The sequence below is a fragment of the Protopterus annectens genome, chromosome 7.part0, assembly GCF_019279795.1.
Source record: "Protopterus annectens isolate FY-2018-M chromosome 7.part0, PAN1.0, whole genome shotgun sequence".
Taxonomy (NCBI): Eukaryota; Metazoa; Chordata; order Ceratodontiformes; family Protopteridae; genus Protopterus; species Protopterus annectens.
Genome location: NC_056739.1, coordinates 249,814,687 through 249,839,777, shown reverse-complemented (window position 1 = coordinate 249,839,777; position 25,091 = coordinate 249,814,687). Strand labels below are relative to the sequence as shown.

Here is a 25,091-nt window from a genome sequence, read left to right as displayed (position 1 = left end):
TGTAGCTATGGCTTTATACTTGTTTTTGCCACAGAGCTGAGCTGTTTCATAGTCTTTTTTTTTTTTTTTTTTTTTTTCTGACTTTTGTGGGATTTGCACAATTCCCACATTTTTGTAACTTTCTTTGAAGTACTTCTGTTCCTAATTTTACCATTCCCTTTCTATAAATTGAGCACGTGTATTGCATTTATCCTTATCGTGCTGTGTTGAGCATAGCAGATTCTTTCAAGACTCTTCTTGGTTAAGTTTGGCTGACCCAAAACTAAATTTGCACAGCTCCCAATGATAAAAAAAAGTGTAGTTTTAAAACTTTGTTGCATATGTTTAGGACATTTACTATTTGGCACTGCGGGGAGTAAGCTTAGAAGTATTGGGTGTAAGTAGTAGTTCAATCCATAGTTTTAAGAGGTAAATTTCCCTCTTGTAGACTTGCTTTTGTAGCCATGTTTGGGAACAATGAAAGAGAAGTGATCTTGACATAATTTTGCCATTTTCCTTGTACTTTGAGGTCCCCACAACTGTGAAAGATCCCATTAATAAAAATTTAATACAACATGCATGTTTATAGCTATAGGTGAGTCACATGTTTAACTCTCAGAATGGTGTGATCGTGTTTCACTGTTGCAGTCATTACATTTGGGGTTATCTGCTTGCAGTAGCCCTCAGTTAGCCTGATTAAGTCTTGGGTCCTGTGTCGGCTGCTATCTCATCTTCCATGACATCAGGTAGGGGTATAAAGAATGCAGCCGACGCCATTACATCAGTCTTTCTTGCCGTGCGGTGCACGAAGCAGAAGCAGTTTGCAAGTACCGGTCGGCCAACTCCTGAAATTTTCATTTTAGGGGTTTCAGAACCGAAGTCCTTAACTAAAGCCAAGTACCCTGTTGGGGAAACCTTTTCTTGCTCTAAACCGATGTCAGTAAAAGTCAGTAATTGTATTTCTTGTGGAAAGCAAATACCTCCATAAAGATTTTAATTCGTACTGTATTCCTTGCCTAGGCCCTGACCACGATGTACCTCACTGTCTGTTTTGTGCATTATTGAAACAATGAACTATTCGTAGTCTGTATATTTACGCTTCTAAATATTTTGGTACTCTGTTCAATTATCCAGATATGTCTTCATTAAGCCATCAGACTACTGACATTCCGCAAAAACAGACAGGCCGCCTAGTTCCAAAGCTGCCGACGACGCTTCTCCTAAGCTAGTCGCCAGTTTGGCGGTACTCAGTGAGGCGCTTTAGCAGCCCCTGATACCCGCTACTTCAGATTTGCAGGCCTCTACTGAGTCCCCTTCAGAGACTGGTAAGCCATGGGATTCTTCAACTGTGGAACCTGCAGATGTCCTTCAAGAATGCAACTGCAGTCATAACATATGGGTTGTCCTGCCTCAGGCAGCCCTCGGTCGGCCGAATTCCAAAGTCTGGGTCTGGCGTCGGCTGGTGTCGCCTCCTCTCTGACGTCACAACGGCTGGAGTATATAGGCATCGGCCGACGCCATCTTCAGTCTTTCTTGCCGCGCGGTGCCCGAAGCAGAAGCAGTTCGCAAGTGCCGGTCGGTCAGCTCCTGTGTTATCAGTACCGAAGTCATCTAAAAGCAAAGTACCCCGTTGGGGAACATTTTTTCTTGCCTCAGCTGATGTCAGAACAAATTGAGAAAGTTAATAATTGTTTGTCTTGTGGTAAACAAATACCTCATAAGGACATCCATTCTCTCTGCCTTCCTTGCCTGGGCCCAGACCACGACGTCTCGGCCTGTGCTGCCTGTGCTTGCTTTAATAAGCGCACTCTCAGGCGCCGGGCAGAATTTTCTAGAACTTTTTCGATGAATCTTTTGCGTATATCATGCCGTCGGATCAACAGACTACCCAATCTGCTAAAAAACGAAAGGACCGGGACCGACATCCTCGGCCCGCGTCCACTACCGATGCTACTCCTAAACCTTCCGCTAGTGCTCCGTTCCCTTCGGAAGTGGGAAATCAACCGCTCCAGACCGACGACACATCGTTAACACTACCTTCGGTCTCTGAGATCTCTCCGGTGCCAGTTGTTGAATTTCCTCCAGAAACCGAAGTTCTGGATCCACCTGACACCATTTCTGTGGACAAGGTTACGCCAGCACATGGGGCTGCTAGGCCTCCTGTATCCATGTCCATCAAGGTCTTTGCACGTGCTAAGGCCGCCAGTCAGGCCAAGGCCCATCCTAAACCAGCTGCCCAGGCCCCTTCATCTGATAAGCAGATCATGTCTCTTGCTGCAGATCTTATTTCCCTTAGGGGGTCTCAGCCTCATCCGGACAGGGGTTCTCAGCCACCTGCAGAGAAAAGGTCCAGAACTGAGCAGGCGGACGACCTCTCTTCGGATGAAGCCTCTGGGGATTCTGAGCATTCTGATACCCAAGAAGAATCCTTGGCCTACGAGGACTCTGATGCTGAGGAATCAATTCCCTCTGCCTCCCCTCCTGAGGATTTCTCATTTGGCGAAGTCCTGCATTCCATGAGGGAACATTTTCAATGTCAGGGTCAGGAATACTCTGATTCCAGGGAAAGGCTTCGTACCTTCCTCAAGCTTCCCCAGCACAGACCTTTGGCTATTCCGCCAGTTATGGATGTATTGGATGATGATTTCTCTGACTCCAGTGCTAACCCTGATTCTCTTCCTCCTGCTCCTGTCAAGCCGGACAGATATTATAGGGTCCCTGACACAAGCACCTTTTTAAGGCCCATTCTGTGGATCTAGAAACTATTTCACAGGGCCCCAAGGGAGTGGCTACCTCCTCTGCCAAAACCCACTACCAGCAGACAGGGAAGCAAGGTCCCTGGAGAGATGGGGTAAAAAAGTTTATACCTCTACTACCCTAGCCATGAGGTCACTTAACTGCCTTTTCCACATGTTTCAGTACCAAGATTTTCTACTGGATGATTTACAGAAAGTTTGCTTCTCCTGAGCCTATTGATAAAAAGACATTGCAGGATCATATACATAACACTCAGCAGGTTAATTTTCTTCAGTGTGGTTATGATGCACTGGAAGCTTCATGTAGGGCAGCTATGACTGGGGCTGTGATACGTAGACATGCTTGGTTAAAAGATCAGTCTTTGCCTGACCATGTTAAAGTGAAGTTACTGGATGCACCTCTGGAAAAACGGAAGCTTTTTGGTGCTAATGCACAAGATGTGTTGACATCCATAGAGGAAAAAGCTAAGTCAGTTCAGACAGTCAAGGATTTCCTTCAGGTTCAGCCTCCCAGATTCAGCAGAAACTGGCCCTCAAAGAATTGGTCCTTCCCAGGTTCTGACAAGTTTCAAAGGGGAAAAAGCAGACGTGCCCGAGGTAGAGGTCAATACCGAGGATCTTACAGGGGCTGCCAATGGCAACCTCCAAATCAAAGAAGTGGCGCAGACAGTTCAGCTGCACCACAAGGACAATCACAATGACTTTACTTTCGTACTGCCTACAAAGGCACAAAGAGCAGCACCTTTGGGCGGAAAGTTATCCTTATTCTCACAAAACTGGCATATCTTAACCAAGGACAACTGGATTCTGGACTTAATAGACAAGGGTTACAGATTCCACTTCCACACATTACCAATAAGACAAGGCATGCCAAACCTGCCACATCATCAAAGGGCAGAGGCACTCACTCAAGTTTCCAAGCTGTTAAGTATAAAAGCAATAGAAAGGGTTCCTCCTCAGGAGCAAGGCCAGGGATTTTATTCAAGACTGTTCCTTGTTCCAAGAAAAGAAAACAAATGGAGACCCATACTGGACTTGTCAACGCAATACTTTTCTCATTGTGCCAAAATTCAAAATGCTGACGCTGCAGCAACTCCTTCCCATGTTGGGCAAGGGGTCTTGGCTGGTCACTCTGGACCTCAAGGAGGCATACCTGCATGTCCCAATAAGACACAGTTGCAGAAGATACCTCAGATTTCTTGCAGGGACAGAGCATCATCAATTCTCAGCATTGCCGTTTGGCTTATCTACTGCGCCCAGAGTGTTCACGAAATGCCTGGCATCAGTAGTGGCACACTGCAGACTACAGGGGATTCAGATATACCCCTACTTAGACGACTGCCTCATACAAGCAGACAACAAACAAACCTTAAAAGAAAACTTGGACTATGTCATGCATCTACTGCAGGCCTTGGGATACACAGTCAACATTCAGAAGTCAAGACTACTGCCATCCCAGCAAATGATCTTCCTAGGAGCCAAGCTGGACACAGAAAACCAAATGGCCTACCTCAGAGGACAAACAGCAGCATTTACCAGAATACTTCAAAGGCCTAGCAAAACTCTCCCAGCTGACTGCAAGGAAAATCCTGCAGGCCCTGGGGTTCATGGCATCTTGCATTCTTCTGATACCTTTGGCAAGACTTCATATGAGAAAGCTGCAATGGTATTTAAAAAACGTATGGTCTCAACACAGCCAAAGCCTAGAGGATGTAATCCCACTTATTCCATGCCTGCAAAAGGAATTTTTATGGTGGGCTCAAGCCAGTCAACTAAACAAAGGCATGCCTTTCAACAGACCTCAAGCAGGTCAAATGATTACAACAGACGCCTCGGACCATGGATGGGGGGCACACATGGAGGGCAGATGCATTCAAGGTCTATGGACGCCAAAGGAAAGACATCTGCACATAAACCAAAAGGAGATGTTGGCAGTGATACATGCAATCGAGACTTTCGAAAAATCACTACAAGGACATTTGCTAATAAGGACAGAACACCACTGTCATGTGGTACATAAACAAGCAGGGAGGCACTCATTCTTATCCTCTCTGCAGACTAACAATGCTTCTCTGGGAAAAATCCGTGAGCCTGAAGATACATTTACAATCCCAGTTTGTACCAGGCAAGGACAATGTACTGGCGGACAAGCTGAGCAGACATTTCATGGATCCACACGAATGGATGCTGCACCCTCACATTCTCTCAACTGACAGACATGGGGAAGACTGGACGTAGATCTTTTTGCTTCCCACTTAAATCATCACCTGGAAAAGTTTTGTACAAGGACTCCCCATCCTCTAGCCTGGAAAACGGATGCTCTCTCCTTCAGCTGGAATTCTTTAAAAATCTATGCATTTCCTCCTCTGCCTCTGCTGACCAAGGTGATACTGAAGATCAAAGCAGAACAACCAACAGGCATTCTGATAGCTCCAGACTGGCCAAGGCAACACTGGTACCCATTGCTATTGAGCATAACTCGGACCAAACCATGGCCTCTGACCCTATGGCCCCTGCTCCTAACGCAACACAATTACAGGACTGTACATCAAGACCTGAAAACATTGCATCTGACAGCCTGGAGGTTACCATGACTTCTCCATCTCTCTGTCCAAAACAGTTCAAGAGATCTTGCTAGAAGCACGCAGACCTTCCACCAGAAAAACGTATTCAGCCAAGTGGAGGAGTTTCAGCATCTGGAATGCCAACAGGGGTCAGGGCACAACATCGCTGAGTATACCTCAGATTTTAGAATACTTGGCAGAATTGTTTCATACTGGACTCTCGTACTCCTCAAAGATTCATGACTCAGCAATCTCAGCTAAGTACAACTGTGACCCTCCAGTGTTTTCTCATCCTCTAAGTTTCTAAGAGGGATAAAGAATATCAAACCTCCCAGAAAACAGCCAGTACCTGCATGGGACCTCAATTTTGTGTTGGAGAAATTAACTCTTCCTCCATTTGAGCCAGCAGCAACTTCAGAAATGCAATTTCTTTCATGGAAAACTGTCTTCTTATTGGCAGTCACATCTGCAAGAAGAGTTTCGGAGATACAGGCACTCATGGCAGTGCCTCCCTTCCTCATTTTTCATCAAGACAGTTTCTCTAAGAACCAATCCTACATTCATGCCAAAAGTTATTTCCAGGGTGTCTCTAAATCAAGCTATTCACCTGCCTACTTTCTTCCCCAATCCTCAAAATAAGGGGGAAAAACTACTGCATACTTTGGACATACACAGGCAACTACGTTACTACTTGGACAGAACTAAGGCCACCAGAAAGTCTGACCAGCTGTTTGTAGCCTATGCTGCTGGAGTACAAGGAAAAGCAATCTCCAAACAAACAATTTCAAAATGGATTGGACACTGCATCAGATTCTGCTATTCTTACCATGGAAAAGATGTGTCATATTAGGCCACATTCCACCAGAGCTATAGCCACTTCCACAGCTTTCCTAAGAGTAGTGGCAACAAAGGACATTTTAGAGGCTGCTACATGGAGTTCCGTGCATACATTTACCAAGCACTACAACCTGCCCTTATACTCCAGATCCCGAGCAGGCTTTGCTTCGGCAGTCCTGCAGGGGATTTTAGCTACACCATATTTCTCAGTCCCATCCACCCCCAGCTTGGCTATGGTATTCAACCCATATGTTATGACTGCAGTTGCATTCTTGAAGGACATAGTACAGTTTTGTACCTACCATAAATGTAGATGTCAGATATGCAACTGCAGTCGGATTTTCCCACCCTCCTACCCCTCTAACTTTCTTTTTGGGTCCCTACCCCTTTTCCTATTAGCTGGGGGTATTTCCTATGGTGTATCTGTTTATTACTGTTGTGCATGTTTGGGATTATTATTTTATCCATTCACCAAATTTAGCCTTCCTAGGAGGGCACCTGGCATCTGGGGCAAAAAACACTGAAGATGGCGTCGGCCGATGCCTATATACTCCAGCTGTTGTGACGTCGGAGAGGAGACACCAGCCGACGCCGGACCCAGACTTTGGAATTCGGCCGACCGAGGGCTGCCTGAGGCAGGACAACCCATATGTTATGACTGCAGTTGCATATCTGTCGGACATCTACATTTATGGTAGGTACAAAACTGTACTATGTCTCTACCTTGAATTGGTCCAGAGCCGCTGTGCAGGCACCGGCTTCTGAGGGTATATTCAGGCCTACTGACTTGCATGTTAAACAGACGACGTCGTCGTCTTCAAGGCCTAAAACTTGAACCTGACCTAGAAAACAAGACGCCCAGACTGCATGGTCAGGCCTCTATGCCTAAAAACAAATAAGAATGGCTGAAGACCTTATTACTTTAATTGGGGAAAGCCAACCTTCCCCCTCTAAGAGACCTAGGACTGAATTTGCTTATGATACTTCTGGTCAGGATTCTGAAATTTGTTTCCAGTGATGACAAGGATTTATCCATATCTACCTATGAGGATTCTGATGCAGAGGACTCTATTCCCTCTGCTTTCCCTCCAGAGGATTTCTCATTTGGTGAAACCTTGCTTACTCTTGGGGAGAATTTTCGCTGGGGAAAGCCAGGATTACTCTTCTAAAAAGAGGCTTGGGGATTTCTTACTCCTGCCCCAGCATAGGCCTTTAGTTATGTCCCCTGTACTAGACATTGTTGATTATGCCTGTTCGGAATCTAGCCTGGTCCCTGACTCTACCTCCTGCTCCCAGAAAACCTGATGGATATTACATGGTTCCTGACTCTCAAGTTCCTTTTTAAAATTCCTACTGCGGATCCTGAGACTATATTTCACAGGGACCAAAGGGCATTAAGGCTACTTCTGCCAAAAATCCTACCCCCTCTGATAGAGATTCCAGGGCGCTGGGTAGATGGGGTAAGAAGGTATACACTTCTGCCAACTTGGCTATTAGGGCCTTAAACTGCCAGTTTCATATGTTAAAGTATCCACAGCATATTATTGGATTGTTTAAACAGAAAATGATGTTTATTCCCTGACTGTGGAGAAAAATAAGGATTTACAGGATTTAATGCATTCTGCTGAACAAGTTGGAAAACATACTTTGCAATGTAGTTTTGATTCACTAGAGGTATCTTGCAAGGCTGCTGTAACTGGGTCTGTGCTTAAAAGGCATACTTGGCTTAATGAGCAATCTGCCAGATCATGTTAAAGCTAAATTTCTGGATGCTCCCTTAAATCAGGAACGGTTTGGCAACAAAGCAGAAGTAATACTTAAAAAGGTGGAGGAAAAAGCTAAATCTAAAGATTTCGTACAAGTACAGCCTCCAAGATTTAGTAGGCATTGGCCCTCTAAGAATTGGTCCTTTCCTGCCTCTTCCAGGCCTTCAGTCCAAACCCAGAACCAGCAGAACACCCAGGCTTCAGTCCTAGGGTACGCCCAGGACTAAGCAGTGGGGAGCTCCCACTTCCAAATCGGGGAGTAGTAAGACTCCCTCCATGTTAAACTGTCTCAATGACTTAACTTCGAAACTTCCAAGCCCTTCTCAACTAACTGCCCCTTTAGGGGGAAAGATTGCTGTGCAGGCAAAACACGGAGAACTCATTACCCAGGACAAATGGGTTTTAAATATAGTTCCCCCAAGGATACAGATTTCACTTCCACACGTTACCAACCCCAAACGGTTGGCCAGATCTACCCCCAAATCAGTGGGCAGAGGCTCAAAAGCAAGTACTTACTCCCTTAAGCATAAGGGTTATTCAAACTGTACCAGAAGAGGAAAAGGGACAAGGTTTCTACTAAAGACTTTTTCTGGTACCCAGAAAAGACAACTCATGGTGTTCTGTCCTGGACCTTTTTATCCTAAACACCTTTTTGGTGATTCCAAAATTCAAGATGCTAACTCTTCACCAGTTGCTTCCTATGCTTTTTATCCTAAACATCTTTTTGGTGATTCCAAAATTCAAGATGCTAACTCTTCAGTTGCTTCCTATGCTAGGCAAGGATGCCTGGTTGGCAACACTGGATCTAAAGGAAGCCTACCTGCACATCCCAATCAGGGAATCTTGCAGAAGATACCTACGCTTCAAAGCAGGCTACATGCATTATCAGTTCTCTGCACTGCCCTTTGGCTTATCTACTGCACCCAGGGTATTCACAAAGTGCCTAGCTCCAGCCATTGTGTTTTGCAGGCAAAGAAATATTCAAATTTACCCATATGTGGACGATTGTCTAATTCAGGCAGAAAGCCAGGACATGCTTTTGAATCATCTGGCAGTTGTACAAAAGGTGCTAACTTGTCTGGGGTACACCATAAACGAAAATAAATCGCATGTTGTACCCTGTCAACATTATATTCCTGGGAGCAAGCTTGAATACAACTTCCCAAATGGTTTTCCTCAAAACATTGCTATCTGCAAGACAAATACTGCAAGCCGTGCGATTCATGGCCTCCTGCATTCTCCTAATTCCATATGCAAGACTGCATATGAGGAAACTACAGTGGTATCTAAAAAGCCCATGGTGTCTGCATTCTCAGGATCTAGAAGCAATAATTCCCATCATACCTTGCCTACAGTTAGAGATCCTTTGGTGGGCAGAGCCCTGCCACCAAAACAAGGGACTACCATTCACTCTGCCCCCTTCTGCCCAAACCCTAACAGAAGTATCGGACTATGCATGGGGGGGGGGGGCTCACCTGGCAGGGAAGTGCATTCAGGGCAAATGGAACCCAAGTCAAATGCACCTGCATATCAATCAAAAAGAAATGTTAGCTCTACAGAATGCACTGACTGCCTTCAAGGACCACATTCTTCCAGGACAATTAATGGTAAAGACTGACAACACCACTGTCATGTGGTACATAAGCAGGGGGGGTACCCATTCATACCCCCTCTGCAGACTAGTGATGGCTCTGTGGAACACTGCCTTGAGCTACCAAGTGCATCTGCAGGATCAGTTCCTCCCAGGAAAGCTAAATACACTGGCAGAGTAAGCAGAAATCTCATGGACCCACACGAGTGGAAACTGGAACCGAAGACTTTCAACATGTTGATAAAGAAATGCGGGAGCCCAGATGTAGACCTGTTTGTGTCCCCCCCCCCCCCCCCCCAGAACTACCAATTGGACAAATTCTGCACAAGGACTCCCCACAAATAAGCTTGGAAAGTGGATAAACCTGTCCTTCAGCTGGAAAAATCTATCAATTTACGCCTTTCCTCCTCTGCCTCTCCTCTCCAAAGTATTTATTTATTTTACATTTGTTAACCGGGAGAGTCCGACTGGATACATGTCCATTTTCAGCGGAGGCCCGGGGAGAAAAGCTCCAAGTACATAACAGACATATGGACATTGTTAATGCAAAAAAAGGAAGATAGTTGAGTTCTAAATACAATATAAAGATACATCACATCTTGGGGAAAGCAGCATATAAAAAAACATAGGTCAGTTACAAAGTGGCCTTGTTAAAAAGCGGTTAAGGATAGTGAGGTAAGAGAAGGGTAAATGATAGTGGTTAATCAGGTTTGGAACAGGGACATTGCCAGAGTATTGAGATGGGGTTTAAGCTTTTTTTGAATTGTAGGAGTGAGGGTTCTGAGGTGAGCATGGTCGGTAGGGAGTTCCACATTTTACTTACAAAGTTTGAGAATAGAGAATCCCCAGCAGAATTATTGGCTTTGGTAGTTTGAGCTAAGATCTTATTGGAGGAGCGTAAAGATTGCAGGTTAATATAGGGGTGAATGATGTTTTTCAGAGCTGGTGTTTTCTCTGGGTGATACAGTATCTGGTGAGCCGTTTTGAGTTGGTTGAAATGGAGTTGGCTGGAAAACTCTAACCACCCTAGTAGCTTCAAGTTAGTGCAGTGGTGCGTTCTAAAGGTGGAATTTGTGGCAAATCTAGCTATGTGATTGTAACAAGAAGCAAGTTTTGTTAAGGGTTGTCTTGTTTAGGTTTGTAAAGAGAGGGGAGGCATAGAAAAGAGTTGATAGTAGGTGTGTGCTGGCAATTGTAATTTTAGTGTGAGGAGTGAGAAAGTGTTTCTCTTTATATAGAGAGAGCCAAGCTTTTTATTGACTGTTTTGATAAGATTGAAATGGGTGTCAAATTTAAGGGAGTTATCAATGGTAACACCTAATAGCTTTGTGTGAGCTTCTGGTGATGTAGTGATTCCATTGGAGGATGTAATAGAGAAGGTGGGGGGAAGAGTCTTGTTAGTGGGTGAGAAAGTAAGTAGTTTTGTTTTGTTGGGGTTGAGAACTAGTTGTCGACTTGAGAACCATTTTTCTATTAGGTTGAAGGTGTCTTGGGTTGAAGCAGTGAGGTCTGCCAGGTTGGAGGCCGTGCTGATGATAGTCGAATCATCTGCATATTGAATGCATGTGGCATGGGGGGTGATTGTGGGCAGGTCATTAACAAAGATGGTGAAGAGAAGAGGGCCAAGAATAGATCCTTGGGGAACTCCAAGTGTAACAGGTAGGCATGTAGATAATTTGTCCTGCCATAGAACAGCCTGTTGCCTATTGGACAGGTAGGATTGGAACCATTTCAGTGTGGAATTGCTGAGTGATAGTTTTTAATGTATGGAGGAGTTGAATGTGGTTCACCATATCAAAGGCCTTGGAGAGGTCTAAGAAAAGAGCAGATGATAGTTTATTATTGTTTCTGAAGTTATTGATGGTATTAGAAAAGGATAGTAGGGCTGATGTGGTACTGTGATTTGGCCTGAAGCCATTTTGGGAGTTGGCTAGAATTTTATTTTTGGTGAGGTGTTCCATCAGTTGTTTGTGGACACACTTTTCCATAATTTTGGCCAGGGGTGAGAGTATAGCTATAGGTCTGTAGTTGGTTAGCTCTAGTGAGCTACCACCTTTATGGAGAGGAATAATGTGGGACATTTTCCATATGGAGGGGATGAAGGCTTCTGACAAGGTACGGTTTATGATTATGGAGACGGGATAGGAAATGGCCTCAGCTGCTTTTTGCAGAAACTCAGCTGGGAGAAGGTCAGCTGCTAGCTTAGTGGGTTTTAGTTTTTTAAGAAGAGATGTTATAAAGGATATGGGTACTGGATCGAAGGTAAATGGATGATCTGATGTAGTTGTAGTATTTGCTGGCATGGGTAGTGGAGTGGGCTGGTTGTTTGAATTGTGTGGCCAGGGATTGTATAGTTTCTGTGAAGAAACTATTGAATGTGTTAGCAATGTTTACAGGGCACTGTTTGCAAGTTGTTGGAGTGGGGGTGGTTGCCTGGCCTGGGTGCAGGAGCTTGTTTAAGCCTGCCCAGAATTTTTGTGGATTATTAAGGTGTTTGTGTTGGAGGAAGAAGTTTTTTTTATCATTTAAGATCATTCTTTTAGTTTCATTTCTAAGTTGCCGGAAGGTTTGGTGGGAGTGTGGGTCTTTAGAGGTACGCCATGTGACCCACATCTTGTTTCTAGATAGGATTTTGTTTCCTTAGAGAGCCATGGTGCGGTTTTGGTTTTAGTTCTAATGGACCGTATTGGAGCATGGGAATCTAGAATCTTGAGGAAGGTGGTGTTGAAGTAGATAACTGCCTCTTCAAGAGGAAGAGACTTGAGTATTGTCCAGTTGTGGGCTTTAAGTTCAGTTTGAAAAATGGAGGCATTGAATTTATTATTCCTGATTTTTTTTATGGTTGTAAGAAGGGGGTGATTTTCTTGAATTTGATAACATAGGTGAGTAAGTGATCACTCATGTCCTCTGGGTGAGTACCTGCTGAGTACTGGTCAGGATCTTTATTAGTAAGGATCCAGTCCAGGATGCTGTCTTTGTTTTGGGGTTTACCTAGTCTGGTAGGAGTGGATATGAGCTGAGAAAAGCCATGTAGATTTATGCTGCTAGATGGGGAGCTAGATGAGAAGGAATTCCAATCGATGTTGAAGTCACCTAACACTATGGATTCCTGGGGGTGAGTTTGAGTTAACCAGTGGAGAAAGTCCTCTAAGGTTTTGTTATTGTTGCCTGGGGGGATGTAAATACATGCTATATTTATGCTTTTATGTTTGGTTGAAGTTTTACAAGTAGAATTTCGGCATTGTTTGTTAGGAGGGGTTGTGGAGAGGCAAGGGAGATTTGTAATCTATTTTTGTAGAGTATGGCTACACCGCCACCTTTACGAGTTATTCGGTCTGCTCTTAGTATATCATACCCTGGTGGGATTATCTGTGTGTCTTTCGTACTTGGTTTAAGCCAGGTTTCTGTGAGACATAGTAGGTCTGGGGAACAAGTAGCTAAAAGGGCATGTAGGTTGTGAATCTTATTTACACTTCTGATGTTTAGATGACAGGTCAGAAGAGAGTTAAAGGGTTTAGAGTTTAGATTGAGAAGTGGAGGGGGAGGATAGGGTGGAATTACAACTGAGTGGAGGGGAAGGGCCAGGGTTGGGGTGGATAATCACCATCTGTGGCTAGTCTGTGATTCAGAGTGGTAATGAATTTGAGGGCTTTGAGTAGAAGTTTGTAGTAATGTTTATCATTTGGCCTAATATTGGTAGGTTTGATAATTACATAGCGTTAGTTCTAACAAGGTGGGTGAGTAGGGAGTTGAGTCATGGCCTCTGTTAATTATGGGTGAGGGGTTGGTTTGGTAGCCTGGGTGGTGGAAGCCTATGTAAGACCAGGTTTCATATAGGGTAGCTAGGTAAGGGACAAGTAGGAGGGAAAAAGAGTTAGTATGATAAGCTTCCTGGGTGGTGTCATATTCCGTTTGATCTTAGAGGGCGGTAGTGAGGTACAGGAAGTTAGTGGACAGTAGGGGGAGTGGTTTGAGGTTATAAAAGTATGAGTACTGGGGGCGGGTGGGAATAGGGGCAGGGCCGCGGGCGAGAGGCAGCAGTGCTCATGAGCTGGGTACACTAAGCCACTAGAGCCCAGGTTTCAAGATGCAACTCCTGAATAATTAACTTGCAGGTGAGTAATCTCATCTAAACAAACACCAGGTTCAATGCCTATGCTTTGGGAGTTTGTTTTTACAATTTTATAGCAGTTTGCCTTAGTTTTAGAGTGTGTTCTGTAGTTTAAGTGGAGTATATGCAAACAAGCTTGGAGTTTTTGTTTGGATAAGCCTAGGGAGATTTGTGCTAGGGCTGAGGACCCTTAAATAATACTTTACTTTAAAGTCTATACTGAAATGACCAGATAATGACCTGTTTTGTTTTACAGGTTGTGGGCAAAAGTAGAGTCGTCAAAAGGGGCTAAGTCTTAAGTTCTTTTCTGCCTTACGCTGTGCAGGGGAAGACCTGGGAGGGATAGAGAGAGAGCTTGATTTCAGAGGCAGTCCGAAGCAGCTGTGTAGCTTAAACATTAGACTACCCGAGGAAACCCTAAACTATGTTAGTAAAATCTTCACATATCTTTACATATAGCATAAATCATTATAACACATTAGCATTTTACTGCAACAGTGCCTTATGACTGAGAGTCAAAGAATGTTGAATGTTGAATATCCTGCTTCTCAAAAAATATACAGAAGGCTCTCAATTTTCACTCTAATGAACATTTCTGCAAAGAGCTTGTCATACCAAAGTCTGGTTACCAAACACATTTAGCTATAGAGACACAACTTAGCTTTAAAGAAACAAGTAGCTACAATATTCATGCCATTCAATACTGCATTATGTAGCTATGTAGCAAAAAAGAGTTACATCAGTTACTATTAAATCACACAATTCAACTTAAATACATTTAACAGTCTATTAGGAACAATGAATAACAGCTTAATACATACCTCAGGAGGTAGAGGCCAGTAACAAGGTCCTACAGCACTAGGAATTTGAAATTAAAGGCACCAGACAAGGGTTATTTCAAACCTTTGTAACAGGGATAGAATGGGGGTGGGGGGTTTACACTAAGCCACTAGAGCCCAGGTTTCAAGATGTAACTCCTGAATAATTAACTTGCAGGTGAGTAATCTCATCTAAAACACCAGGTTCAATGCCTATGCTTTGGGAGCTTGTTTTTACAATTTTATAGCAGTTTGCCTTAGTTTTAGAGTGTGTTCTGTAGTTTAAGTGGAGTATATGCAAACAAGCTTGGATTTTTTGTTTGGGTAAGCCTAGGGAGATTTGTGCTAGTGCTGAGGACCCTTAAATAATACTTTAAAGTCTATACTAAAATGACCCGATAATGACCTGTTTTGTTTTTACAGGTTGTGGGCAAAAGTAGAGTAGTCGGCTTTTTTTCTGCCCTGTGCAGAAGACCTGTTTTGTTTTTACAGGTTGTGGGCAAAAGTAGAGTAGTTGCTCGAAAAGGGCGAAGTTCTTTTCTGCCTTACGCTGTGCAGGGGAATACTAAAGTACTACTAAAGATCAAACAAGACAAGCCAAGGATGATACTGATTGCACCAGACTGTACCCCTTCTTGCGCAGTGTGTCGCTGCTGGCTCCATGGCACCTGCCTCAGACCCCTTCCCTGCTGTCCCAGCTGGAGGGCCAGATTCTGCGTCCTCCACTTCAAACCCTGAACCTTGCAGCGTGGCTAGCTACTTAATCTGTTCGGTACCACCCCTCAGTAAACAAGTGTTGGATATCATTTTGGAGGCAAGGAGGCCTAGCACTAGAAAATCTTATGCTGAGAAATGGAAAAGATTCTATTCCTGGAACCAAACTCAAGGGATGGGCACAGCTGCGCCCAATTTTACCTCAGGTTCTTCAATACTTAACCAAGATGCTTCACAAGGGCCTTTCTTTTTCCTCCAAAATTCATGCCTCAGCCATTTCAGCTCATTACAAAACAGAACCACCTCATCTCATCCACTGCTCAAGCAGTTCCTCAGAGGAGCCAAAAATTTAAGACCACCCGGGAGAGCTCTAACTCCAGCCTGGGACCTTAATTTTGCATTGAAAAAACTCACTCTACCTCCTTTTGAGCCAGCTGCAAGTGCAGAGTTCATTCCTTTCTTGGAAAACAGCCTTCCTTTTAGCAATCACTTCAGCAAGAAGTGTATCTGAATTACAGGCCCTTATGGCAGTGGAACCTTTCGTCATCTTTCATGCGGGCAGGGTGTCCCTCAGTACCAATCCCTCCATGCCAAAGGTAGTTTCCAGTGTGGCTCTTAATCAGTCCATTCATTTGCCAACCTTCTTTTCTAATCCGCAGAACAAAGGGGAACAGATACTGCACTCATGTGCACAGGCAACTTAGATTTTACGGACAGGACTAAACTTCAAAGGAAATCTAAACTGCTGGTGGCATTTGCTGCAGAGGAGAAGGCCATTTCAAAGCAAACCATTTGTAAATGGATAGGCCATTTCAAAGAAAAACCATTTCTAAATGGATAGGCCATTGCATTCATTTCTGTTTTAAGCGCCATGGAAAATCTACCCCACAGGGGATACCACACTCTCAACCAGGGCGGCATCTATCTCTACAGCCTTTCTCAGAGGTGTCCCTACCAGGGGCATCCTAGAAGCTGCTGCTACCACCTGGAGTTCTGTACATACTTTCACCAAGCATTACCATTTGCCAATTTTCTCTAAATCCAGAGCTGGCTTTACTACTGCAGTCTTGCAGAGCCTTATAGCTGGTCCAGATGCTATTTAAATTCCTCCTGCCATCCTTAGCTTTGGGAATCTACCCATGTGATGACTGCAACAGTGAAACACTAAGAACATAGTACAGTTGTGTACCCTTACTGTAAATGTAGATGTTGAGTGTATTCAGTGTTGCTTCCCATTAGGGGGGCACCTGACATCTGGGGCAAGAAAAATTGATGTAATGGCTTCGGCTACATGCTTTTTATACCCCTGACTACCTGATCTCATGAAAGATGAGACCGCAACCGACGCAGGACCCAAGACTTTGATAATAAGGCTGACTGAGGGCTACTCTTAAGCGGATGACCCAAATGTGATGACTGCAACCGTGGATACACTCTCATCTACATTTATGGTAAGTGTACACAACTGTACTTTCTTCCCTCTCTGGATAGAATTTGTAAAGCATGTGTGGTGTACCGGCATATTTAACACTAGTTTGTAACATCTGCCTTTTTCCACTGTCCATTACAGATCACTTTTCCTGATTTCTTGATGTATGAAATATTGGACCAACATCGTATGTTTGAACCAAAGTGCCTAGATAACTACAAAAATCTCAAGGACTTTTTAGACCATTTTGAGGTAAGAAAAAGTTTTTTTTAAAGCTACAAAATCTTTATTATACACAAACAAGTACAGTTGCCCTCCGTTCTAGTATATTTGCCATATTTTAAGTTTCACTGCAAGCTATTCATTTCTCAGAGGTAGTCTGGCTGCTAATCTTTACCATTTTGGGAAGTTGAATTTGTGTCCATTTAAGAATACACACAACTGTGCTGTAATGATTGAGTTTGATGCATTTGCCTTGGGTGTTTTTCCTTTTTTTTTTTAAGCAAATTATCCACAATGGTTAATCAATAGATTTCTAACTCATTGGTCGGGTGACCATACTTGCCATTGTTTTTGCCTTATTACCACATCTTCCTTGCGACAAGAGAATTTGTGGGACTTTGGGTTACATGGCCAACTTGAGGAGAATCCAGGAGGCAAAGGCTCAGAGTATACTTTTGTATTTAAATAACTTTAATTTTCATTAATCTTCAGTGATGGGTGATGACATTTTTAAAGCTGAAGGAATGGTTAAGAAGTTGAAAAGATGAGAGATGCAGTAGCTGCATGAAAATGGTCACTTACCCCCCCCCCCCCAATACTAGGAAGACTGCGATTTCAGCCCTTGGAAAACCACAGTCTGTCATACTCATGTTAGAACTTTCCTGATTTAATGTGAGCTCCAAGTTCTTTTGCTGTTGAAAGCAGATAAGCAAAGCATGCAACAAGACAAATTGGAAGCTGGACTTCAAGGAGCATCTTTTATTCATCTATGGAGGACAGGTTTCAATAAGTTCTGTGTTTGTAGAATAAAAAAAAAAAAAAAAAAAAGAGGTGCTCTTGGTATGTACTTGCAGTGAGTGCTTTTGATAAGTCTGTTCACTTGTACAGTACAAACAGGAAGCTAAAATCCATCACCATTAAGTGTTTTGTAATGAGCACTTCCAAAGCCTTCATGGTGTGGGCCTCACTTAATGTTCAAGACCTTGTACTACCTGTAGTTGAAGATTGTAAGCAGAAGTGTTGTAGCTGTTTTACCCAGTGAAGTTGGAAGTTCTTGTACCACATTGGAAGCAAAGATGACCTATGTAGCTCTCCATGCCATGTCCACTACATATTGTCTGACCATATGTGGAACTGAGGCACAGCAGGAGTTTTAGTTCTGAATTATTAGTTTTTATCTAACAACATAGGTTGCACTGAAGAGGCAACACCTGTAAAAGGACTGAGTTGCCAAACACTAATGACCCAAATTTCTAACTACATTCTTGGGAACCGAGCAGTCTTTGTACAGAGGTTGAGTTCTTCTCTTGTAAAGTGTGCGACTCTTCCAGACCTCTTGTAGTAACATACAGGGATAGAGCCCTAAACAGCATGAGCTTAAATGGTGTATTAAGTATCTGCAAGAGTGAGTAGCTGTTACTGGCTTGGTTCTCCTGGGGAGAAAGAGGTGACTGTCACCCTCTGTGGGTGACACTTGGTGGAAGTTAGTATGAACTGCAGAATAAGCCAAAATGAATTCCCTTTGCGGGAGGCATGCTTCCAGAGCGAGTTCCCCTTGTGGGAGGCATGCTTCCAGAGCGAGTTCCCCTTGCGGGGGGCAGGCATGCTTCCAGAGCGAGTTCCCCTTGCGGGGCAGGCATGCTTCCAGAGCGAGTTCCCCTTGCGGGGCAGGCATGCTTCCAGAGCGAGTTCCCCTTGCGGGGGGCAGGCATGCTTCCAGAGCGAGTTCCCCTTGCGGGGGGCAGGCATGCTTCCAGAGCGAGTTCGGGCAGGCATGCTTCCAGAGCGAGTTCCCCAGGCATGCTTCCAGAGCGAGTTGGGGCAGGCATGCTTCCAGGCGGGGCAGGCATGCTTCCAGAGCGAGTTCCCCTTGCGGGGCAGGCATGCTTCCAGAGCGAGTTCCCCTTGCGGGGCAGGCATGCTTCCAGAGCGAGTTACTGCAGCAGTGGAGAAGGGTACGTCTTAAGACCAGCACGCTAACCTGTACTCTCTGCCACATAACACTCGCTCACTTCTCCAAATCTTTTTTGGGTTTTTAATACCATGAGGGGAATGGACCTCATCCCTAATTTCAAGTATGTTTAAAGTTATGGAATTAGTATTTTTTCAATCTTTGTCAGCCAGAAGTGCTTTTTGCAGAACCTGCAATGTGCACAGTAATGACTCCTGCAATTCAAATGGAGTTGCATGTATTGGTAACATCTAAATAAGACTGTAGATTCTAAGACCGGTTATTTCTACTACTATTGGAACTTATTGGAACTATTTTGAGTATTTTTCGTTCTAGTTTCTGCCTGTAAATCTTGATATTTTGAGTTTGTCTGTATGCAAGCCAGTGTGCCAGTCACTGGGTGTAGCGATTTTTCAATAATCAGTGCTACTTTTATCTTTTTTCATGGACCACTTTTTTTTTTCTCGTCTTTTTTTTGAATCGTTATTAATGGGTGATCCCATGTGACATAGATTTCATTATTTTCTATGATGCTTTGTGGCTCATGTTCCAGTGTTTTTCAGCTGCTTCAGTATTGTTTGCATGATCCCAATGCAACAGTCTTGCCACATTATTATGCCTTTCGGTATACAGTTGTCCTGCCATTAGTATGTCACGGCCAGCAACAAGGTGTGCAACTTTCTCCACTTCTGTTTTACAAAACTTACATTTGTCCGTTTACTACTGTGGTCATGGTGCTGCGGTAGTGCTGTCGCCTCACAGCAAGACGTGGTCTCATTCGATTCTCAGAATGTCTTCTGTGTGGAAGCATGCGTGAATGGGCGTGCCTTCGTTGAAGGTTGTGCATCAGGGCTGGTAACTTGGCACGTAAAAATCCACTACCAAACATTAGCGGACCGGAATTCCGCTGTGGCGACCCCTAACCGGGATAAGCCGAAAGAGACAACATTTGCCTGTTTACTCCCACATATTCAATGGACTTTGCAAACAGCATGTAAATAGCCCACTTTCTTGGGCTGCCAATATTAACCCTTCATCTTTTGGTTTGAATTTGCCTGTCCTTAACCATTCCTACATTCAATCCTGATCAACATGAGGTTCTTCCGGGAGTTTTCTGTACTTGCAACTATATTTATGCATTTTCCACATTTCTTGGCTTTTCTTCTGATCCTCCACTTTTTTGGCACATTCATTTGCTTGCCTGATCTTTACCTACTTCTGGTTTAGTTTCCATTCCCACGTGACGCCGATGTGCTTCTAGTCCCACAGTTGTAGGTCTATACATGTAATCAATTTCAAGGAGGCCCATATCTTCTTTGGAATGGGGAATATATATAATCTTGGTATGAACTGATTTATTTTTATTTTTTAATCATTTGAGCACGAAGCATCCTTCTTATTTTCTTCAATCTATCCCAACACCTTTTGGGGCCAGTCATTCACTCCAAAACTGTTAGGTTAGGACAGGTGGCGCAAACTAGTTTATAGCTTGAATTTTGTTAGATGTCAACACTATTTTCAGGATTAATTTGTCTTCTAAAATATTCCTTACCAAGTTTAATATTCCTTACAAAGTTTTATTCTCATTTGTTCATGTTCTATTGTTCCTTCAAGTCCCAAGTATTTATACACTACCTCTTGCTCAAATTCTTTTGTATCACATTTTTTCCCAAACTGATTTCTTGATGCTGCAGCTTTTCTGCTTTAAAGGTTGGTTTTGCACATTTATCAAAACAAAGTGATAGTCTTGTCTGAAAAAGTTGACTTCTTGCAGTTGACTTTTTGCAGTTGTGCTTTCAGTCCCTCATCTGAGCTTATACAGTTTTAAATTGACAAAGAGAAGATGAGACGTTTTTACACTTTGCTTTCTATAGCCATGACCTAATCTGTTAGGCAGACAGCTTAATGGGTTAAGGGAAAGGCAAAAGAGCACTGGTGACAGTCCCCCTGGAATATCCCCTTTGAATTTTTATCCCTGGAATCATTTGTCCTTTTATCCTGGCTTAACTGCAAAGGGGGTTGCCACTTTTTCATGGTCACTGTAGTGTATTTTCAGTGTAGGGTGTACATTTTTAAGCACTCTATCCATGAATGTGGGATACTGTCAGATGCTTTTTTGTAGTCGCTCCATGCCATACTTAGATTCTCCACCTTTTTACAGCTCTCCACTGTGACTAACAATAAATGATGCTTTGCTGCATATAACTTTCTTTTATTGCCATTTTGTTCTATTACCATAATTGAGTTTTCCACTAAAATAAACTAGTATAAATTCTGTGGCATAGTTTATACATCGTCTGAAGGCAAGTTATTGGCCTGTAATTTTTAGGGTAGCTTGCCTGTAATTTTTAGGGTAGCTTGCCTGTAATTTTTAGGGTAGCTTGCCTGTAATTTTTAGGGTAGCTTGCAAGATGTCTTAAGTAGGAGCATTGTTCTTCTGTTAGCCAGGTTGGTGTCTCTTCAGGGTGCGCATATCAGTAGTCAATACTCATGGCTAAATATTTGTGAAATTAACCAGAAGTTAGGTACTGCATCTGGGCCTGGGGTTTTCCAATTAGAGGCTTTTCTTAACTTTTGTTTCAATACCTTTAGCTGTTCATCCCATTTCATATCCTGCACCTTTGAACTTCTTCTTTCTTTTACTACTTCTGTCCATTTAGCATATTTATGCTACACATGATCTTCATAAATACTAAGTGGATCTACTTCCTGTTTTTTTGGCAGTCTTTCAATTCCTTTTACCTAGTTTCCCAGTTCTCTCCTAAACTTTTGGGTAATCAGTAAATTCCTAATTTTGTACTTTTATATTTGTGTGTATCCTCTAAATTTTTTCTGCCTGTCTGCCTGTTATGTTTGTGAGTATGCATGATAAATCTGATCCGTTATAATCATGCGCATTGCTTTTATCACATCTTTGAACAGATAAAAATGCTCATTCTTCTGTACTCTTCTAACAGTGATGCTGCATCTTTGCTTTATAGATGTTCATCGTGTTTCACTGTTGCAGTCATTACACTTGGGTTATCCTGCTGGCAGGCTACCTGCAGTCGGCCAGAGTTCCAAAGTCTAGGTCGCCTCTTCCCTGACGTCAGTGCGCCAGGGGTATAAAAGATGCAACAGATGCCATTTTCTCCAGTCTTTCTTGCCACGCGATGCCCGAAGCAAAAGCAGTTAACAAGTGCCGGTCGGCCGACTCCTGAGATTCTCGAAATTGAGTTTCAGAACCGAAGTCTTCAATAAAGCTAAGTACTCCGTTGGGGAAACTTTCTTGCTTCAGACCGATGTCAGTAAAAGTTAACAATTGTATTTTTTGTGGGAAGCAAATACCTCATAAGGACTTACACTCTTACTGTATTTCTTGCCTAGGCCCTGATCACGACGTTACTAGTTGTCAGTTTTGTGCTAGATTCAACAAACGCACTAAGCGTTGGTTTGATTTTGCTTTACATTACTTTGGCCGAAGATTTAATGCCGTCGGAACAACCAACTACCGGAATTCATAAAAAACCGCAAAGTCAAGGACAGGCATCTGAGGTCCAAAACAGACGACAAAGCCTCTTCTAGGCCAGTCGCCAGTTCTCAGTGAGGCACTTTCGCAGCCCCTGACACCCGCTACCTCAGAGTCACAGGCCGTATTAGACTCCCACGTGGAGACACCTAGGCCTCTGGAAATTCTGGGTATTGGGCCTGCGGAAACTATTCCCCCAGATGGGTCCGGAGCCGCTGAGCAGGCATCTGCTTCTGAGGGTGTTTTCAGACCTTCACAGCTTAGTCCACTGCAGCAGCCAAGGCAAAGTCAAAGACACCATTAAAGACCAAGAAACAAGTACAGCATTCTCCTGGACAATCATCCATGCCAAAGAAACAGATGCTTAAAATGGCCGAAGACTTAATTACCTTGATCAGGGGTTCCCATCACCCTCCTGATAAAAGGCCTAGGCAAGATATTGACTAGGATTCCTCTGGCCAGGTTTCTACTCTTCAGATCAGGGATATTCTCTCCCTCCTTATGAGGACTCTGATGCAGAAGAATCTATATTTTCAGCCTCTCCACCTGAGGATTATTCTTCTGGGGAAACCCTGCACACCATGAGGGAGCATTTCCATTGGGAGAGCCGGAATTATTCAGAATCCAAGAAAAGACTCAGACTTTTCATTTACTGCCTCCGCACAGGCCCCTGGCTATCCCCCCTGTGCTTGATATTGTTTTCTCTGATGTTTTCTCTGAATCCAGTCTATCTCCTGATTCTTTACCCCCTGCCCCAGTCAAGTACTACAGGGTTCCTGACTCTCATAAATTTCTTTATAAAAACCCTGCTGCTGACCCAGAAACAATTTTTCAGGGTCCCAAAGGGGTTAAGGCTTCCACTGCTATAAACCTTGTCCCCTCTGACAGGGATTCTAGAGCTCTGGATAGATGGGGAAAAAAAGTTTACACTTCTGCTACTTTAGCTGTAAGGGCTTTAAACTGTCAGTTTCACATGCTTAAATATCAACAATACCTCATGTTTTTGTTAAGAGAAAATGCTTACAAACTCAAAATCCTGACAGTAAGGAAATGCAGGATTTATTACATGCAGCTGAACAAGTGGGAAAGCATACTCTGCAATGTGGTTTTGATTCATTAGAGGCTTCTTGTAGAGCCACAGTTACAGGCTTGGTTGAAAGAACAAAGTTTACCTGAACATGTTAAAGTAAAATTATTGGATGCTCCACTACAGCATGATACTTTGTTTGGTGTTGAGGCAGAAGAGGTGTTAAAGAAAATGGAGGATAAAGCAAAATCAATGCAGACAGTAAAGGATTTCTTATAGGTTCAACCATCTAGGTTTAGCAGAAACTGGCATTCAAAAAATTGGTCTCTTCCGGTGTAAGACAGGCCACAAAGAGGCAGATACAGACGCCCAAGAGGCAGATCTCAGCCCCAAGGCTCCTACAGACCTAAACAATAGGGTGCTTCAGCCCCCAAAGGAGGAGAAGACAAATCACAACCTTATAGGAAACCGTCCCAATGACTTCCCTCTACAAATGCCAAGCCACTTACCTTTTGGCAGCACCCCTAGGGGGAAGGCTAGCACTTTTCTCACAAAATTGGCACATAATCACCCAGGACAAATGGGTACTGAATATTGTTTCGCAGGGTTACAGGTTCCACTTTCCGAACACCCTTCCAAAATCACCCAAAGGTATGCTGGACCTGCCACAGAAATGAAGTCTGCCTACTTCAGATTTAGAAGTTATGTACTCACCATAACGCTCCATCTGGTGATAGGTGACTTCATTCCATGCATCCATCCCCTCCATCCCCTTGACCTTTTAGAGCCAGTTGCCTAGCTGTTTTAGTGTACTGTTGTCAGTATTTTGTAGCAAACTCAATCTGAGGTCAGTTGAGCTTGCATGGGGATTATGGGTAAGAGGGAGGAGCTAGGAGCTCGAGCCTAAGCTTTGAATTGCCGCTCGATCCGAGGTCGAGATCCGATACCCACAAAATCCCTCCGAAGTCACCTACCCTATCAGGAACGTTATGGTGAGTACATAACTTCTAATTTTTGTTAAGAGAAAATGCTTACAAACTCAGAAAACCAATGGGCAGAGGCACAAAAACAAATTGCTGCTCTCATAGACATGGGAGCTATTCAAAGAGTACCACAGCAAGAACAGGGACAAGGATTTTACTAGAGACTTTTCCTAGTACCCAGAAAGGACAAAGCCTGGAGACCAGTACTGGACCTGTCAATCCTAAATACTTTCCTGGATGTTCCAAAATTCAAAATGTTAACACTGCAGCAACTTTTACCCATGCTAGGCAAGAAGGCTTGGCTAGTTACTTTTGACCTCAAGGAGGCATACCTGCATGTCACAATCGGACAATCTTGCAGAAGATACCTCAGATTCAAATATATCCCTACTTGGACGACTGCCTTATTCAAGCAGAGAGCAAGGACATTCTTCTAAAGCATCTGGTGTTTGTAAAAAGATTACTAATTTGCCTAGGGTACACATTAAATGAAAATAAATCAAAGCTAGTGCCCTGTCAAGAGATAATATTCCTGGGTGCAAGCTTAAATACAACTACCCAGATGGCTTATCTCATGCCAGACTAGCAAAGGCAACTGACTCATTACTTTCAAATGATGGTGACAAAGACCCAGCTCCCTGCAAGAAAAATTCTGCAGGCCCTGGGCATCATGGCATCCTGCATTCTACTAATTCCATATGCAAGACTGCATATGAGGAAACTACAATGGTGTCTAAAAAGTGTTTTGACTCAACATTGCCGCAGCCTGGAAACAATAATTACTTTCATTCCTTGCCTACAACAGGAGTTTCGATGCTGGTCCCAGGCCTGTCAC

The 25,091-nt window shown here is 43.5% G+C and overlaps 1 protein-coding gene across 1 annotated transcript in view; it reads left to right on the top strand.

Moving 5' to 3' along the window:
* The window catches only part of LOC122806378 (glutathione S-transferase Mu 3-like), a 294,186-nt gene that overhangs the window by 233,465 nt on the left and 35,630 nt on the right, over positions 1 to 25,091 (top strand). The window contains exon 7 of the mRNA XM_044076732.1: positions 16,707 to 16,817. Within this exon, the coding sequence (XP_043932667.1) occupies positions 16,707 to 16,817 (111 nt within the window). The remainder of the gene's footprint in view (positions 1 to 16,706; positions 16,818 to 25,091) is intronic.